General features: G+C 43.6%; 1 protein-coding gene across 1 annotated transcript; it reads left to right on the plus strand.

The window, feature by feature from the left end:
- Positions 1-4,775: 4,775 nt before the first annotated feature.
- CD53 (CD53 molecule) lies at positions 4,776-12,905 on the plus strand. Its single transcript, XM_081112181.1, has 7 exons — positions 4,776-4,914; positions 5,738-5,926; positions 6,378-6,452; positions 7,251-7,346; positions 9,439-9,519; positions 10,595-10,678; positions 11,726-12,905. The coding sequence occupies exons 1-7, from the start codon at positions 4,852-4,854 to the stop codon at positions 11,795-11,797; spliced, it is 660 nt and encodes a 219-aa protein (XP_080968307.1). The 5' UTR covers positions 4,776-4,851; the 3' UTR covers positions 11,798-12,905.
- The last annotated feature ends 7,245 nt before the right edge of the window (positions 12,906-20,150 follow it).

The following is a 20,150-nucleotide window of genomic DNA, read 5'->3' on the forward strand; positions in this document are numbered from 1 at the left end:
GGGCCTTGTGCTCGGAGCTGGAGACACAGCTAACTAACGGGTGTGGTTCTCAAGTGCAAGGCGCTCGTAGAGTCTGGCACGGAGGACAGTAAGTGGGACAGTGAGCACAGAATGGAGGCGTTGGGGAGCGTGCCCAAGACCCCCTGGGAGAGGGGGGCCGCTCGGGGTCCTTTTCAGAGAAGTCTGGGTCCACTACGGAGACTGGGGTAATGGCATTCCAGACAGAACCCAGCAACGCAGCCCCAAGACCGGTACGCCCCAGGCATGCGAGAAGGGAGAGCAGGCCAGGCTGGGGTGTAACAGGCCATGGCTGCGGGGCCCCGGGAAGTGGAAATCTCTTTGTCTTACTTGGATTCTAGCATCCCAGCCCCTGAGTGGAAGGCGAGGTCAGTAGCCAGGCGGGTCCTCGGCCTCGCCCTGGGGGGGTGGGGGGGTGCCTACCCGGAGACGGCCACGTGGCAGCATGGATGAGACGGGGGCTGACGTGAGGGTCAAGAGGCAGACGCTTTCCTCCTCGACCTAGGTCTGGCCTCGGTTAGAGCGGAGGGTGGAGCTGAGTGCGAGGTTACAGCCGCTCTCTCCCTCCGCTTCTGCTCCAGGAAGCGCGGTGCTGGTTCAGTTCGGTGGTTTGGCTCATGCCCCCACATTATTCAGTCCAGGGCACTTCCTGTACCGAGCGGGCGTGTGGTGCAGGCCCATCACCGGGGCCTGGACACTGGGCACTTGTCCTCGGGAAGCTCCGGGGCCCAGCTGCCCCTGCAGGTGCCGAGCGCCGAAGCCAAGCCACAGAGAAATGAGACAGCGGTGCCGAGCAGCTTCTCACTAAATAGGCATCATTGGACTGTGCTCATTCCTCACATAAAGGGATTTCCGGTGCATTTTAACATAAGCAAAATAAAAATATAACTTAACTACAAATCCAGGTCATTTGAAATCAATATGTCTAATAATTTAAGATCATAGATTTAATGTAGGTTTAATTTGTCAAACTTTTGTTTGACATTGCCCATCTCGGAACTAGTTGAGGAACGATTCTGACATCTCACATCTTTTGAAAGGTGTTCAAGTAAATTTGAACTCATGGCTCCATATTCACGCTGTATCACAAGCAAACAGAGGCATTAAAGAATGATCCTATGGTTTGTTCTCCTAAAAGAAGATTTTGTGGTAGAATCTCAGTCTTTTAATCCCATTTACTTCCAAAATTATTTGACCCGTCGATTCCTCTTGCTCCCTATTGTTTGTGTTTGAGGAACTCCTATTAACATCTCATAAATGTCACAGTCGGTGTGACACCACGGCTGTCTTGCTATGACTCAACACTGGTCTCTAAGATCAGATCAGATAAGGCTGGAGATCAAGGACGGATAGTTTCTCAAGACTTCCGTCCAACCTTAGCCACCACTAAACTGTATTAAACTCAAGACCAGATTAGAGGGAGCAGGTGTGGGTCAGAGAAAAGAGAGAGATTGAGCTAGAATTCACAAGACTCTACCTGCCCCAGCGCTCTGCTGGGAGGAAAGCAAGGGTAACTTCCTCTGTGGCCTCCACATTGGGCAGTGGGAGGTGACCACAGCTGGCTGCAGTTCAATCACGGAGCTTTCCTGGAAACTGACGTCATAGAATTACTCTGCAGAGCCCTGTTCATGGGGCTGGGTGTGGCGACCTTGACTGTGGAGGGCGTGGGGTCTCCCAGGCGGTGGGGTTGGCAGGAGTGAAGGGGCGGGAGCTCAATAACTGGCCCATCGCAGTGAAGGGGGGGTGGGGGGAAGTGCCGCGGTCTCTGGGTTTCCGGGAGAGCTGGGGCCATCCACGCCGGTGGTAGCAGTAATGCTGATCTTCACCAAATGGCCATCTTTTCTCCCTCAGTTCAGGTGAGTGTGAGTAAGTGGGGAAACCAGAGGAGAAAGCAGAGGTCCTACCTCCCGTCTGCGAAGGAAAGAATCAGTGGGGAGATCCCCAGGTTTGTGGGCACCTCCTTAGTGGGTCCTCTGTGGGCAAGGCGATGACAGGGACCTGAAGCAGTTGTCACAGGATCCCAGGTTGGTGGGGAGGAGGTGACTCCAGGGGGCATCTGGCCTCATCTCCTTCGGGGTAAGCTATTTGCCTGTGCCCAAAAGATTAGTTTACTGGCAGAATAAATCTTAAGCCCAAGGCTCCTGACGCTGCAATGTCATGGTCATTCCACTCACTGGATTATTTAGGGTCAAGGAGGAAAATTCCAGTCCTTTGTTCATCCAACAGTCAGTTATTTTTTTAAAAAATATATTTTATTGATTTTTTACAGAGAGGAAGGGAGAGGGATAGAGAGTCAGAAACATCGATCAGCCGCCTCCTGCACACCCCCCACTGGGGATGTGCCCACAACTAAGGTACATGCCCTTGACTGGAATCGAACCCAGGACCTTTCAGTCCACAGGCTGACGCTCTATCCACTGAGCCAAACCGGTTAGGGCACAGTCAGTTATTTTTAAAAGTAATCCGGTTCTGTGCTAGGCCTTGAGGGTTCGAAGGTAAATAAACTAGCTCCTACGCTCAAGGAGCTCCCATCCTAGTGACGGAAGGGATCATTACAAAGCAAGGTGCTCAGTACAATACCGGAGCTGCACAGTGTCACCCCGTGGGAGTGAGGGTTGGGCACGAAGAATCAGACAGAATCGGAGAAGGCTTCCTGGGAAAGTGACAGCAAGGGACCTGAGTCTCAGGGTGATTAACTGCTAACCAAATTGAGGGGTCAGAGAGAGAGAGAAAGGGGCAGTTCCAGGAAACCACGTGAGCCAAGCTAAGGAAGGAAGGGTAGTGACAAATAGTCAATGTCACTTGTTAAGTTTTAAAGTATAAGACAGGGGCTGTTGCCACGAGTTTGGAGAGATGGGCAGGTGCAAATTAGCAAGGGCCTTTGACACATGTATACGTGCTGAAACCGTCCCTACAGTCAAGATGGCATGCGTCACTCCCCAAGGAATATGTGTGGTCTCTTGCAACCCTTTCTCTTGCCCTCCCTTACTCCCCTCCTCTTTACCTCCACCTCCCAAGCAATTTGTCATCTGCTCGTTGTTGCTATAGGTTAGTTTTCATTCTAAAATTTGATGTAATTGGAATCATAGAGTATGTATTTTTTTATGTCAACCTTCTTTCACACGCCATAATTATTTTTGAGTTCATCTATGCGGTAGCATGTGTTGGCAGTTCATTCTTTCTTATTTCCGAGTAGTTCACCATGATATAGTTGTACCACGGTTTATTTATCCCCTCACCTATTGATGGACCTTCGGATTATTTCCAGATTTGAGCTATTACAAATAAAGCTGCTGGAAACATTTCTGTACAAGTCTTTGTATGGGCGTATGTGTTCATTTGTCTTGGGTAAAGACCTTGGGTCAGACCAGATGGCTAGATCATCTGATAAGAGTTATGTTTCACTTTTTACTAAACTGGCCAACGGTTTTTCAAAGTGGATGTACCCTTTTCCATTCTCACCCACAGCGCGTGAGTCGCAGCTCCACCACATCCTCATCCACCCTTGGTACGCTCGGCTGTTTTTCTTTTCTCTTCTCTTAGTCATTCTAGGAGGTGGGCCCTGGTACCTGATTGTGGTTTTAATTTACATTTCCTGCATGACTACTGGAGTAGAGTGCTTTGCCATTTACTTATTTGCCATCTGTGTATCTTTGGTGAAGTATCTGTTCAGCTCTTTAGCCCATTTTTAAATGGCATTGTTTGCTTTCTTGCCATTGAGGTTTTGTTTTATTTTTAATTTTTTTCTTTATTGATTAAGGTATTACCTGTGTTTGCCATTGAGTTCATCTATGCCCCATTACCAGTGAGAGGAATTAAAAATTGTGTGTCTGGATCTCTAGAGTTGAGGACTAGACTTTGAACACTGATGTCCTCATCAAGGAAAACAAAAAACAAAACATCGATTTTTGAAAAGTTCAAGTTTTTGCCTGGCCAGCATGGCTCAGTGGTTGAACGTTGACCTATGAACCAGGAGGTCATGGTTCAATTCCCTATTGGGGCATATGCCTGGGTTTTGGACTTGATCCTGGCAGGGGGCATGCAGGAGGCAGCCAATCAATGATTCTCTGTCATCATTGATGTTTCTCTCTCTCTCTCCCTCCCTCTCCCTTCTTCTGAAATCAATAAAAATACATATTTTAAAAAAGTTTTCATTTCCATTGCTGTCTTCTTTTATTGTTCCACGGGTCAGTTGTTGGCCAGTTTTAGCTCTGCTGTAAGATTGACAGCTCCTGGAGGGTAGCGACTGCTTGGTTACAGTTGCTTCTCCCACAGCATCTTAGAACAAAAAACACCATCAACGTCTTCAGTAAAAGAATAAATGAGGCATAAGTATGTTCCCCCACTTCCATGTGAAGAGGTATGGAGACTACATGTTGTGTATAGGTGCATCTCCGGGCACTTACGGGACTGGCTGATCAAGGCACCAGCCATGTCCACAGCTAACTGACCAGCCTCGCCCTGACCTCAGTGCTGCCTTCTTGAGTAAGTACCCAGGCACTAGTCCCTGAGCACTGTGTCACTGTGACCTGCCCTCCTGGCTCTATTGCTTACTCCTACCGTGCTTAATTCAGTGTTAAGCATCCTTAGCTTGATGAATTGAAGCAAAAGTGAGTGTCCAATAGGAGCCAATTGGTCCCTGAGTTCAGGGACTAAGAGAGCAGGAAGTTTGGGGAAACTTTCCAGAGAAGAGTCACGGCTCCAACCCAAGGTACTGCTAGAGATCCTTGAACTGAATATTTGTGCCCGCTGATCTTTGGAACCAACTTGCAGAACCAGGTCACTTACCTTGTCTTTATTGCCTTCTCCTTTTTAGTGCAAGAATACCCCAGGATGGGCATGAGCAGCTTGAAATTGCTGAAGTATGTCTTGTTTTTCTTCAACTTGCTCTTTTGGGTAAGTGAGCCTCTTCTGAGCATGGCCGAGCTCGCCTCCGCCCAGGTATGCTCTACCTCTCTCTCCTCTGCTGAAGAGCATTGTGTGGAAAGAATTCATGCACGCCTGCGTCATGTGCAGTCTACCGAGCCTAAGAAGAAGGGAATGACACTTTCCTCCCCTCTTGGCATCCTGCCACAGTGTAATGGAAAGGTATCAATTGAAGGGGATGCTGTTTCTCTGGGGACTTTAGGTTATTCCAACTCGCTGCTGACATCTACGGGTAAGAAACCAGAGACTCCTCACTGTGTATTGAGCGCCTCTCTTTTCCTAGATGTTATATGCCCCCTGGACATCTTAGAAGAGCTGATTGAAAGGAAAGCTCTGGGGAGGTTTCACTGTACCAAACTTAGCCAATGAATTTCAGATATGAGTTGGTACTCATGTTTCTATGAGAACATTCGTAGAAGTTGGCTTCTCCGGTTTTCTGCCTCGCAAGATGAACTTCTGAAACAGGGCCTCCACTCGACATGGTTGTGGTTTCCAAAGGGAAGACCGTGTGTAAGCAGCTGAGGGGCAAGGAGTAGGAATCTGAAGCCTGAAAATACTGTGCTACTCACAGGAGTGAGCTTCCCCTGGTGTCTGATATGGGTAGGATGAGGCCTGAGTGGGACATCACAGGAAGAAGCTGGGACCACCCCTTTTCTAGGGGAAAGAGGTTGTTCATCAGAGTCCTGATGAAGCCAATGGCAAAAGGGGATTCTAATCTCAAGTAAATGAGACTATGAGGAGGTTCCCAAGGAGCATGTTTTATCTCAGAATGCTGTGGCATTCTTCCTTTCAGTTCTGCGGCTGCTGCATTTTGGGCTTTGGGATCTACTTCCTGGTCCACAACAACTTCGGGGCCCTCTTCCACAACCTCCCCTCCCTCACGCTGGGCAACGTGCTTGTCATCGTGGGCTCCATCATCATGGTGGTTGCTTTCCTGGGGTGCATGGGCTCCATCAAGGAGAACAAGTGCCTGCTTATGTCGGTGAGTCTCTCGCAGGAGAGGTGGTGCCCTACGTGTGTGTGGGGGGGAGGGGGGACTTCATGACTTAAGGGCCAGGCAAGATGTTTTTTGGCAGCTCACCTATGGGCACAGGGAAATCAGAGGAGCAGGAGATTGGCATCTCAGAAGCATAAGGTTGGCACCTGCCTAAATCCTCCTGGCATCAGTCTATATTTTCGGAGTCACTAACTGATGGAAAATCTAGTCGCTAGATTCTTCTGAGTGCTGATCTGCCCTCTAGAGTCTTGGAATCTAGTTGTAGGAAAAGAATACATTTTCCTCACAAGACAAGAGGGGGTTTGTGAAGGCCCAACAGGCAGGAACAAGAACCTCCTGCACCTGTGCGGAGACGTGACTGGATGCTCCCAGGATGCAGTGGGAATAGGGGAAGAACTGGGCTCTGTGCTGTGAGCATGTCTCTGCTTTGCCCCAGTTCTTTGTCCTGCTGTTGATCATCCTTCTCGCTGAGGTGACCTTGGCCATCCTGCTCTTCGTGTATGAACAGAAGGTAAGTTATACAGAGCACCTTGTCCTGTTGCAGAGCATGGGGAGTGGGCCGTGGAGAAGAAGTTGGCACAAAATAAGTCCTACAGTTAGAGGTAGAAGAAAGTGGGAGGATGGAGGAAAGAGATTAATTATAATTGGGGAGATGAAAAAACTTCATGAAGGATATTACATGTGCGTGGTTCTTTGAAGGATAAGAAGGAAGAAGAGTGGAAGTAAGTCTATCTTCCCCCAGCCTACTTTGCTCCATGGGTTGGCAATACAGAATGTGCCTGAGAGCCAAGCCTCTGACTGGCCCTTTCCTCCTTTAAAAGCGTTCTGGCCGAAACCGGTTTGGCTCAGTGGATAGAGCGTCGGCCTGCGGACTGAAAGGTCCCAGGTTCGATTCCGGTCAAGGGCATGTACCTGGATTGCGGGCACATCCCCAGTAGGAGATGTGCAGGAGGCAGCTGATCGATGTTTCTCTCTCATCGATGTTTCTAACTCTCTATCTCTCTCCCTTCCTCTCTGTAAAAAATCAATAAAATATATTTTAAAAAAATAAAAATAAAAGAGTTCTGGAAGCACAAGTGACCGCTGTCCGCTTCCTCCTTCAGTGCCATCTCACCCTCAGCACTTCTTCCCATGCAAAAAAAAAAAAAAATACCCAGGACCTCCCCCCCCCTGCCCCCCTTCCGTAGCTCTGAGGAGACCCTTTGGAAGGGAGGGGCAAATGGGACCGCTCAACTCTCCTAGAAATTCCTTGTTCCTTGAACTCACCTGCTTTTCACACTGTCTCCCTGCTGGCATGCGCCCCGTGCAGCTGAGCGATTCGGTGCGGGAGGGCCTGACTGACAGCATCCAGCGATACCACTCCGACAACAGCACCAGGGCGGCGTGGGACTCCATCCAGAAGTTTGTGAGTGCAGACGGGCCCCTCCCCGGCTCAACCCTGACTTCCTTCTCCAACCTCGGTCCCCGGAGGCTAAAAGGCACTTCCTTTCCTGGGAGTTTCAGAATCTAAGGCCCATTGCCCCTGGGGCAGGTCCAGAATATGCTTCCCAAGAATCACCTTGGTTCTTCCTTAAGCCATTTGGGTAATCTTATTTACGTTGTGGGTCATAACATAAAGAAGATTAATCGGGTTGTCTACAGTCTCTCTCTCATCCTTCACCAACTCAGATAGGCTCATGGGTTAAGTCCTACTGAGGAAGACCCAAACATGTCATACTAGGTTAGTTTGCGTCTTTTCCAAAATTTCCCTGAAAACAGAAAGGATATAATACAAGAAATCTCTTTTGAATTCCTAAGTAGCCCAAATCCTGCTTGATACCTAGCCCATCAGCACGCCATTCCTCATTCCCCCTCCCCATCCACGAATACCCACATTAACTCTGCATCCCTGCCTTGGTGTGTTGGGGGACACAGAAGGGTGAGGGAGCCAGCCTGGCACTGGCATAGTCTGTGTCGCAGACACCACCACTGTGGCCACATGGGGCCGTGGTCCTGCTGTGCCTGCTCAGTGTGGAGAAGCAGCAGCACAGGAAGTAGAGCCAGATCAGGGCTGGGTGACCTTGAGGAAATCACTTCACCTCTCTGAGTCCCCAGTTCTTTATTTTTCAATTCGCTTTAGAAGTCTCTTTATTGGAGAGTTCTCTGGCATATCTAAAAATAAACAGAATAATAGCAAAATGGGTCTCTGGGTACATATCACCCAGCTTCAATAGTTAATATTTTGCCACTGTCTCAGCTAATCCCCTCTGCTATTTTTTAAAGCAAATACTAGATGTTACATCATCTTATCCACTCAATATAAAGATAATAGCCTCTTTTTTTAAGAACTTAAATTTTTAGAGCAGTTTTAGGTTTAAACAGAACAGAGAGAGGTACAGAGATTTCCCATATACCCTCTGTCCCCACACATGCATTTTCCCCATTATCAACAGAATAATTCTTTTTTTTTTTAAACCAAGGATCAATCTACATTTACACATCGCTATCACCCATAGTCCATAGTCTACATTAGAGTTCACTCTGTCTTGTGCATTCTATGGGCATGGACAAATGTATAATGACATATGCCCGTCATTATAGTATCACACAGAGCAATTTCACTGCTCTGAAACTCCTCTGTGCTCCACCTGTTTCTCTCTCCTCCTACTCCAGGGTGGGGAACCTTTTTTTCTGCCGAGGGCCATTGGATATTTATAACATCCTTCATGGGCCATACAAAATTATCAACTTAAAAATTAGCCTGCTTACCATTTTAATTTATCTAAATAAAACATTTACTTAAAAAAAAATTAGCTTGCTGTATGTGGTCCAACATTTAATTAACTCACCCCTAATGCCTTGGCAGGGCCAGACCAAATGATTTCACAGGCTTTCTATGGCCCGCAGGCTGCACATTCCCCACCCGTCCTACCCCCATCCTTGGCAACCACTGATCTTTCTACTGTCTCCATAGTTTGGCCTTTTCCAGAATGTCATATAGTTGGAATCATACAGTTGATAGTGTTTTCAAATTGGCTTCTTTCACTTAGTCATATGCATTTCAGGGTCTTCCATGTCTTCCCTTGGCTTGATAGTTCATTTCTTTTTAGTGCCAAATAATATTCCATTGTCTGGATATACCACAGCTTATTTATCCGTTCCCCTACTAAAAGACATCTTCATTGCTTCCAATGTCTGATTGTCTTACTTTCTGTGATCGCAAGACGGGCTGGTGGGTAGATCAGCCTGATCGCTCCATTATAGAGTCCCCTGTGTGTCTAATTTTCGATCTGTAAAGTGTGAATGAAGTGAACGTGCCCTCTCAACTTTGAGGAGTCTATGTGAATGCAACGGTACGATGGATTTGAAAGCGTTTTGTCTCTGGAGCTGTAGTAGTCAGGCCCATTCTGGATTTTCTGCTACACAGTCAGATATGAAGGGCCCACTTTTCTCCAAGGCCCTCGTTTTCATTCTGTTGACTTTCTAACCATCGTATCTTTGGGGGGCTTGGTTTTCAGCTGCAATGTTGTGGTGTAAATAGCACAAGTGATTGGACCAGCGGCCCACCAGCTACTTGCCCTAAAGATCCACAAGTTAAGGTAATTTGGGGCAATGTTTCTGTTATTGCCTCTTTAATAGAATGTTTAATTACCTTAGAAACTCCAGTCATGTGGGACCTAGTCCTCCCAGCCAGAAACAGGGAGCCTTGAACAAAATAGAGACCAGGGAGACAACCCAGGTAACTAGACAAATCAGAAAACAAAACAACAAAAAACAAGCTCATTCAGACTAGGGACATCATGGAGAATCGTGCTGCCCTACACTATTACATTAGAGGGCGAAGTGTATGTGCTAGTGGCAGAGGATCATGTCTCGATTTCTCCTGAGCAAGAAGTGGGTCTCCTTATGGCTGAAAGTGAAATCTGTAAGGTTGGGGTAGAAAAGCTTCTCCCTCTACCACTTTCTCTGCCCTCCTTCCTTGGAGATGGCGGCATCCAGCCCCTTAGTGAGATGAATCATAGGGGAAGGAGTGAGAGGTTGGGGGAGACAGAGTTGGCGCAACTGTTGAAACAACCTGCCCACTTGATTCGGACCTCCAGACTAGGCCCAGAGAGGCAGCCAAAATCATCTTCCAGCTCAACCAAGTCCTTAAGGTCCTGTTACCCCATGTTACCCACTCTTGGGGTTGTTTGGAAATCTCTGGAATTTTTTAGGTGTCTGAAGAAAGACTGGGGCACCTACCAACCAGCGACTGCCCTGGAGCTTGGTAGGACCCTGATGGGTTTACTGGCTTTTGAAGCAGAAGCTGAAACGCAACCAATCCTAGCATTGCACTGCCTACATTTCCGTTTGTTAATGTCAAGTCAGCAGTAAATATTCAAAGACCATAAGGACATCCGTTGCTGGCGTACCTTTCAGGAGTTAGTTGAACTCACATGTGAGGATTTAAGACTTAGACTTAAGATATCATTGTAATAATAACACCACCCAAAAAATCTTCAGTTCAATATTCTCTACTTTATGACTATATTTTTATATATATAAAGAAGATAAAAATATAACACCTGGCTTAAGTCTCTTGGCATAAGGCAAAAGACAACTATCTTCCCAAATTAGCCTCTTGATAAAGTTGAATAATATAGTGGTATCATTTGTACTTGTAATTTTTTCTAGGGTTGCTACATAAAAGCAAAATCATGGTTTCAATCCAACTTCCTGTATATCGGCATCATCACTATCTGTGTCTGTGTGATCCAGGTAAGAGCTTAACCATAGGACTATTTTCAGGATTAAATGTGTTACGTCCTATAAAGTTTTGAACAGTACCAGTTACATAGAATGTGCTCAATAAATGTGAGCTCCACAAGTCAAGTAGCAAATAATGTTATTAGCAATTTCAAGCAGACAGAAAAGATGCTATAAGAGCTATCTGGTCAACTTATCCTTAAGAGGAAAGCTTGTGACAGACTTGAAAAAAATTGGCTTTATATGCTAAGCAGGAATTGATGATGAAAATTATAATTAATTTCCTTGTTGTTTCTCTGCTTAGTTTGACAAGGCAGGAATCAATTGGGGAGAGTTTTGTCTTCTTTTATATTATGTGATATTTCTACCATTTTTATACCCACGTGTTTATGTCACAGATTAGCTAAGACTTAATCAAGGAGCTCAGAGAAAAACCAATCTTCTCTGCTTGGAAACCAAGGAGGATTAGAGCCTAGGGCAGTGATGGCGAACCTTTTGAGCTCGGCGTGTCAGCATTTTGAAAAACCCTAACTTAACTCTGGTGCCGTGTCACATATAGAAATTTTTTGATATTTGCAACCATAGTAAAACAAAGACTTATATTTTTGATATTTATTTTATATACTTAAATGCCATTTAACAAAGAAAAATCAACCCAAAAAAATGAGTTCGCATGTCACCTCTGACACACGTGTCATAGGTTCGCCATCACTGGCATAGGGACTGGCATAGGGAGAGATGACTCGTTGCCTGAGGTGCTGACTTGTGCAGAACATGCCTGTTCCAGCAGGAGGGCTTCTTAAGGTTTCTTAAAGACTTAAGGAGACAAGAGATGTCCCCAGACTCTATACTCCTGTCTTGCCAGCATCAGGCCCACTAGTCTCCCCACCACCATTCTAAACCTAACGGAGACAACACCAGAGAAGGAATTTAAAGTGATAGCAGGAAAGATGGTCTCAGTATAACGGATACTTTCTTTTACTTTGGGGCTGATGCCAGAGGTTGTGGGAGAGATGGCCTCTTCTGTTAAAAATCTCCTATTTTCCCAACTCTTCTTAGGTGTTGGGGATGTCCTTTGCGCTGACCCTGAACTGCCAGATTGATAAAACCAGCCAGGCCCTAGGGCTGTGACCTGCTATTGCCTTTGCCGAAAAGACTCGTTTCATCTCTGGAAATCCAAAACCACCTACAGCATGAAGGTCTAAATGATCACCTCCCGGACTGGCATCATTGTCCCACTCTCATCTCTTCCCTGTTTTGACCCCTTTCTCACACAACCGGAGAAGAGGGTGTTGGACAGGCATTTCCCATCTCTGGAAGCAGGATATCATTCACCCACTCATGGTGGCAGCCATGCCACTCGAAGTGGTGACACTAATACCTGAGCATTTTTCAGACACGAGAGAACACGAGAACCTGTGGCACTAATGGCTCAAGATCAAAGGATGGGTCTAGGACTGGAATTTTTGCATCTTGTCATTGTCAGGTCTCTAGTCTCTAAATCATGCCCAGTTCACTCCAAAGTCTAGAAAGACACAAGCTGAAGGGATGTCTGGGGCCAAACTTACTGGATCATTGTCTGTGGGCCTTGGCTACGGGAATGACAGAGTATTCTCTCTTCACAAATAGTGGGGTTTCATTTCAATTTCATATTCATTCATTCTGTCCTTCCAGAAGAAACTATGCAGTTATTCATATCCCGACTTCAGCCAATCTCTTAGCCTTTGATTTACATAACTGTGGAAGAACTCACCAGGACCAGTATCTCTGGTGGTTCAGATGATACTCACATTCAGAAGAGTTCTGATAGTTTTTCTTTATCACATAAGGTTTTGTTAATGAGCTATTTTAACTCTTTAATAAATAAAATAGCATATGATCTCAATCACTATGTTCCCATTCCTATATCTCAAAGGCATGTTCCATGAATCATACTGATTGCCTTACCAGCAAGCCAGGAATACTAGTTATCTATTGCTGCATAACAAATTCCTACCTTCCCCTTAATCTAAGGAAATTTTCCCGAGTACTATAAAGTTTAATATCTATTGAGGTCTTTCCAAGTATGAGACAATGTGCTGACAACTTTACATACACGTGCCCATTTAAATATTGACAAAATGTCTCCTGTGTTCACCTCCATAACTAACACACTCATAGAAACTTCATAGATCTTATCACGTTATATTTTAATAATCTATATATTTTCCTTTATTAACCTTTGGCCTGATCAAGTCAGAAAAAGAGAGAAAAAAAATGTACAAATTAACTATAAATAAAAATTGGGCCATAACCTCAGATACACAGTTAAGATTTTTTTTTTTTAAATATATTTTATTGATTTTTTACAGAGAGGAAGGGAGAGAGATAGAGAGTTAGAAACATCGATGAGAAAGAAACATCGATCAGCTGCCTCCTGCACATCTCCCACTGGGGATGTGCCCGCAACCCAGGTACATGCCCTTGACCAGAATCGAACCTGGGACCCTTCAGTCCGCAGGCCGACGCTCTATCCACTGAGCCAAACCAGTTTCGGCCACAGTTAAGATTTTAAAGCCTGCAACAGAATATGATTTTTAAAATTTAGGCTAATCACTTTTTTAAATGTAAGTGCTATAGACAATTTTCTAAAATAATAAATATACAAATAGATTAAGAAAGGAGTTCTATTTCTGGTAAGACAACAGACAATATTACTAGACTAAACTTCCCATTATAAACAACTAAAATGCTAGATTAAAGCTTTGAAACATTTTATGAGGACCACTGTTGTGCTAGAAATAAAATAAGGAATCCACAAGCCAGAGACCTACTGATGGTGTGAACCAGAGAGGTAAAAGAAATTTGAGGGCGTTTGCCAAACCAGGTCAACTTGGGTATCAGTTTTCATGGTTCATAGCACATAAAGTGCAAGAGGCAAATTTCAGTGTCCACTTAAGGTGGGGAGTTTAAGTAGAGATCTTTTTTCTTTTAAGTCAGAGACCCCCAAAGGCCTCTACTTTAGTGTAAGAGTGAACTATAAATACCACTCCTTTTCACCAAAGATTACATAAAAATGTGTTTAAAACTTGGCAAGTTAGCAGAGGAAGGCTACATCTTAAGAAGTTGAATCCATAATCTATCATGTTGATATAAAGTGTAAATGAAGAGTGTCTGCATCATCCCCAAACTTTCAAACTAAAACTTTAAAGTACCCCAAACCAGAAGTTATCCCAGGCTCTGGCAAAAACAAAATTCACACATTTTCTGAAGGAACCAACTTAATACCAGGTTTCCATGAACCTCAAAAAAGCAAATTTTTTCATTTCATTAAAAAAATGAAACTACTCAGTCAAATTCACCAAACACACAAGAAAATAAGACACTATGAGCAGTATGCGGGGGTTCCCTTTTCTCCATATCCTCTCCAACATTTATCACTTCTGTTTTATTGATAATAACCATTTTAACAGGTATGAGGTGGTATCTCATTGTAGTTTTGGTTTGCACTCCCCTTATAGTTAGTGAAGTTGAGTGTCTTTTCATATGTCTGTTGGTTATTTGTATGTCTTCTTGGAAAAAGTATCTGTTCAGGCCCTCTGTTCATTTTTAAAATAGATTCTTTGGTTTTTGTTGTTGCTGCTGAACTGTATGAGATCTTTATATATTTTGGATACTAGCTCCTTATCAGAGCATCTTTTGTAAAGACAATCCTTGTACACTGCTGAGAGAAATGTAAATTGGTACAGGCTCTATGGAAAACAATATGGAAGTTCCTCAAAAAATTAAGAATAGAGCTACCATATGCCCAGCAATCCCTCTTCTGGGTATCTACCAAAAAATTTGAAAACACTCATGTACCCCTAGGTTTATTGCAGCATTATTCACAATAGCCAAGATGTGAAAATAACCTAAGTGTCCTCTGACCCATGATTGGATAAATAAAATGTGGTACATATATACAATGGAATACTACACAGCCATAAAAAAGATGAAATATTGTCATCAGTGACAACATGGATGGATCTTGAGAGTATCATGCTAAGTGAAATAAGTCATATGAAAAAGTACAAGAACTATATAATTTTACCCATGTGTGAGATATAAAACAAAAAGCAACAAATGAACAAACAAAACAAACTCATAGACACAGATAACAGTATGGTGGTTACTATAGGGGAAAGTGGTGGGGGTTGATAAAGAAGTTAATACATAAAAAAAAAAAAAGAAGAAGAAGTTAATACATATGGCGACAAAAGAAGACTAGACTTTAGGTGACTAGCACACAATGTAATATACAGATGAGGTATTATAAAGGTGTTCAACTGAAACTTATGTTATTAAACAATGTTACTCCAATCTATCATAATAAAAGCATAACATGCTAATTAGACCAGACGGCCAAACAGCAGAATGACCGTCCAGACAACCTTCAGGATGCCCTTCTGGACGAAGCCAGGGCCACAAGGGCCAAGCCCCTTGCACAAATTTCGTGCATTAAACCTCTAGTAAATTTAAATAAAAATGGGAAAATAAGGCACTATGAACCAAGTGAAACAACAAATGATAGAAAAGGACCCACAAAATATAACAGCCATATTTTTCTATTTACAAAAATAAATAACAGCCTTAAAATATGTGCACAGAAGAAACTAAAGACTAAACATTTTGAAAACTGAAAATATTACAAAAATTTAGAAATTTAAATAAATATGTTAAGTAGATTTGATAAAACTAAAGAGAGATTAATAAAGAGGAACATTTGCATGAGGAAATTAATCAGAATGTAGCTGAAGTGTTTTAAGTTATGTCCTCAAAAAGATATGTCCAAACGTACAACCAAGACAACTTTACCCAGCAAGGCTATCATTTAAAATTGAAGGAGAAATAAAGAGCTTCCCAGACAAGAAAAAACTAATGGAATTTATTACCACCAAATCAGTATTACAAGGAATGTTAAAGGGCCTGGTTTAAGAAGAAAGAGAAAGGAAGAAAAATAAAACAGAATAACATAGTTAAAAAAATAAAATGGCAATAAATATGTACCTATCAATACACTTTAAATGTAAATGAATTAAATGCTCCAATCAAAAGACATAGTATAGCTGAAGGAATATGAAAAAAAGACCCATATTTTGCTGTCTACAAGAGAGCCACCTCATAACAAAAGATACACAGAGACTGAGTAAATGGATGGAAAAAGATATTTCATGCAAGTGGAAATGGGGAAGAAAGCTGGGATAGCAATAATTATATCAGACAAAATAGGCTTCAAAACAAAGGGCATAACAAGAGACAATGAAAGACATTACACCTGTGGCCAATGTAGCACAGTGGTTAGAGCATCAGCCTGCACATTGAAGGGTCACGGGTTCAACTCATGGTCAAGGGCATGTGTATGGGTTGCAGGTTCAATCCCCGGCCCCAGTCTGGAAGTGTGCAGGTGACAACCAATTGATGTGTCTCTCTTGCATCAATGTTTCTCTCCCTTTCTCCCTCCCTCTCTACCATCACTCTCTCTAGAAATCAATGGAAAAACTGTCTTTGGGTGGGGGTTAACATATATATATATATATTTATATTTATATGAGAGGCCCAGTGCATGAAATTCGTGCACTCACGGGGGGAGGGGTCCCTCAGCCCGGCCTGCACCCTCTCGCAGACTGGGAGTCCTCGGGGGATGTCCCCTTGGGGGAGTGGGCCTAAGCTGGCAGTTGGACATCTTTAGCGCTGCCATGGAGGCAGGAAAGGCTCCCCCCCCCCACAGCCGCTGCACTTGCCAGCCATGAGCCTGGCTTCTGGCTGAGTGGCGCTCCCCCTATGGGAGTGCATTGACCACAAGGGGGCAGCTCCTGCGTTGAGCATCTTCCCCCTAGTGGTCAGTGCGCATCATAGCAACCATTTGGTCAATTTGCATATTAGCCTTTTATTATATAGGATAGTCTGGCTGGTGCGGCTCAGTAGTTGAGGTTCTACTTATGAACCAGGTATCTGGCCATCTCACCTCCTTGTGAGGAGCTATTTTCCTTCGATCTGATTCTGGAACTTTAAGTCCACAAGGCAGAAAGTCAAGAAGGAAAAATGAATGTAGCATGAGGGAGAGCAAGAACAATCTGGGTCACACTGGGACAAACTGAAGGCCATGGGGCAGACTGATATCTGTGTCAGTTCTTGGTACCTATGACCTGGATGGTAGGCATGTCCTTCAGAAGACTGGATTCTTTGTTACAGAGATAAACACAGTCACCTGACCAAGACGTAAGAGAGGCTAAAGATCCAGGAGATGTCCTTTCAGACTTGGTCATGCCTCAGGCCTATAAGATGAGCTAGTAGATCAGAGACAATGTGTGTGAGCTACAAAATGCTGCTTCATTTTGCCCTTCAAGTCTTCCACAAGTGTCTCTAACTAGAAATATATGCAAAGGAAAATTCTTGGAAATGTAGTTCAACCTAGCCAAGCTGACAATACAAAGACTCCCAGAGGTAGGAATGTTTTTCTTAAAGAAGACATAATGAGCAGTTGTATAGTAATAGTACATGTTTAAGTCATTTTATTCAAGAAAATAGGTAAGCATATCTCCAAGGCTCTTGAATATTTGACAATATCTTTTTCTTTCTTTTTCTTCAATCCTTACCCAAGGTTATTTTTTCCCATTGCTTTTTAGAGAGTGGAAGGTAGAAAGGGAGGGAGGAAGAGAGAGACAGAGACAGAGAGAATGAGAAACATTGATGTGAGAGAGGGAAACGGATTGGTTGCCTCCCACATAAGCCCCCACTGGGGCCAGGGATTGAACCTGCAACCCTTGACCAGGAATGGAACCTGAGACCATTCAGTACGCAGGCTGACGCTCTAACCACTGATCCACACTGGCCAGAATGAGAATATCTTTTAATATCATATATTATTCAAAACTTAGATATTTAGAAAAGTCTCTATTTACATTTTACCTCTCAGAACTCTGTAAAAGTTGTTTTTCCCCCTAGTGTTACTGAAACAAAAGTAGAAACTCAAGAATGATTCTTACTCCCTTTTAGGTAACATTAATTTTTTTTGTCTGAATAGTTCATAGTTATTCATTCTTTGTTCTTATAGCCTAAACCTTTCATCAAAACATGGTAGATATGGTTTTTGTGACAGACATTATTAGCTGATACCCAGTATCAGTTCCCTTTCTTCTTCACCAACAGAAATATTGTTCCTAACCAAAACTTATCAGCTTTTACTGCAGTTTGCCCAGTAATCCAATAATACATGAGAGGTTCTGCTTTCCTAATATTTTGCCTCCTTATTCTTTTTTCCTGATCCTGAAACTAGAATGAGAGATTTGGAAGTAAAGCACCTTCATATGACTATATTGTTGTCAATCTCTCCCTTAAAGTCCTCTAGAAGTTTTTTTTATATATTTAGGTGCTCCTATATTGGGGGCATATATGTTTACCAGGGTTATATCCTGTTGCATCAATCCCTTTAGCATTATGTAGTGATCTTTATTGTCTGTTATAGCCTTCATTTTGAAGTTTATTTTTCAGATACAAGTATTGCTACCCCAGCTTTTTTTTTTTTTTATTTCCATGGAAAAACATTTGCCATCCATTCACTCTTATCCCTGAGGTGGGTCTTTCGTAGACAGTCTATATATGGGTAATGTTTTCTTATCCATTCAGCTACCCTATGTCTTTTGATTGGAGCATTTACATTTAAGTAATTGATAGGTACTTATTTATTGCCATTTTTATTCTTTAAGCCTATGTTTCTCTCTCTCTGTCTACTAGAGGCCCAGTGCACGAAATTCGTGCACTTGGAGGGGGGAGTCCCTCCCTCAGTCCAGATTGCGAGAGGGCATAATCCAGGCCGAGGGACCCCACCGGTGCATGATCAAGGCTGGGGAGGGACACAGGAGGTTGGCCAGCCAGGGAGGGACTGCGGGAGGGCTCCAGGTTGTGTCTGGCCTGTCTCACTCAGTCCTGATCGGCTGGACCCCAGCAGCAAGCTAACCTATCAATTGGAGCACCTGCCTCCTGGTGGTCAGTGCACATCATAGCAACTGGTCGACTGTATGCCCCCTGGTGGTCAGTGCACATCATGGCGAGCAGTTGAGCGGCCTTAGCATATCATTAGCATATTACACTTTGATTGAATGGATGACTGGACTGGACATTTAGCATATTAGGCTTTTATTGTATTTATAAAAGGTTAATATGCAAATCGACCCAATGGCGAACGACCAGTAGCTATGACGATCACTGACCACCAGGGGGCAGACGCTCAGTGCAGGAGCTACCCCCTGGTGGTCAGTGCGCTCCCACAGGGGGAGCACCACTCAGCTAGAGGCTGGGCTCACAGCTGGCGAGGACAGTGGTGGTGGTGGGAGCCTCTCCTGCCTCTGAGGCAGCATTAAGGACCCCTTGGGGGATTCCAGACTGTAAGAAGGTACAGACCAGGCTGAGGGACACCCCCGCCCCCCAGTGCACGAATGTCATGCACCAGGATTCTAGTATACATACACACACACACACACACACACACACATATATATATGTGTATATATGTATATTACAGCAGTCCCTTTAACATTTCTTGCAATGCTCATTTGGTGGTAATAAACTCCTTTGGCATCGTTTTTGTCTGGGAAGCTCTTTATTTCACTATTTTTGAATGATAGCCTTTCTGAATAGTCTTAGTTTCAGATCCTTGCTTTTCATTACCTTGAATACTTCATACCATTCCCACTGACCTGTAGAGTTTCTGATGAGAAGTCAGATGACAGCCATATGGGAGCTCCTTTCGGTTCTCTCTCCTCATATGGCCTTTCTTTAGTGAGAACATGATAGTTCCTCAGTGCATTCATGATGATGGTGGTTGATAGTAGAGGCACTCTAATATCTCATCTTATAAGGACACTAACCCTATTTCATCAGGGCCCCATCCTTCTGATCTCATTTAACTTCTACTGCATTAGAGGCCACATCTCCAAGTACATTTGTTAGTATCTGCATTCCAGTTTGGGTTCCCTCTATTTCCTAGTTAGTTTTAATAATTTGCTTGGGGATATGGGAAGGGTATGCAAGACATTACTGTGATTTTTATGAGTCAGAGCTATAGAAAAAGTTTAGAGAAATGTTACTCTACATAATCCCTGCTAACCTATTCCCCACCCCCTCTTCTCTTTTCCTTAGTCAGTCTCATTAGTTTTTGGTTTATCCTTCCTATATTTCTTTCACATAAATGAACAGATGTACTTTTTTATATCTTTTTTCTTATATGAAGGGCAGTATGCTGTAGACTCTTTGTACTTTGTTTTCATTTTACAGTATATCTTGGAGAATTATTACATATTAGTTCATAGAGCTCTTCCTCATTCTTACAGCTTAGTATTCTACGTGACATGGATTTTTCAACCACTCTCCTATCAATGGGCATTAAAGTTGTTTTCAACACTTCGCAATTAAAAACAAAATTGTAATTAATAAACATACATATATATATTAGAGGCCCGATGCACGA

This window comes from Myotis nattereri (genome assembly GCF_964212035.1).
Source record: "Myotis nattereri genome assembly, chromosome: 18".
NCBI lineage: Eukaryota > Metazoa > Chordata > Mammalia > Chiroptera > Vespertilionidae > Myotis > Myotis nattereri.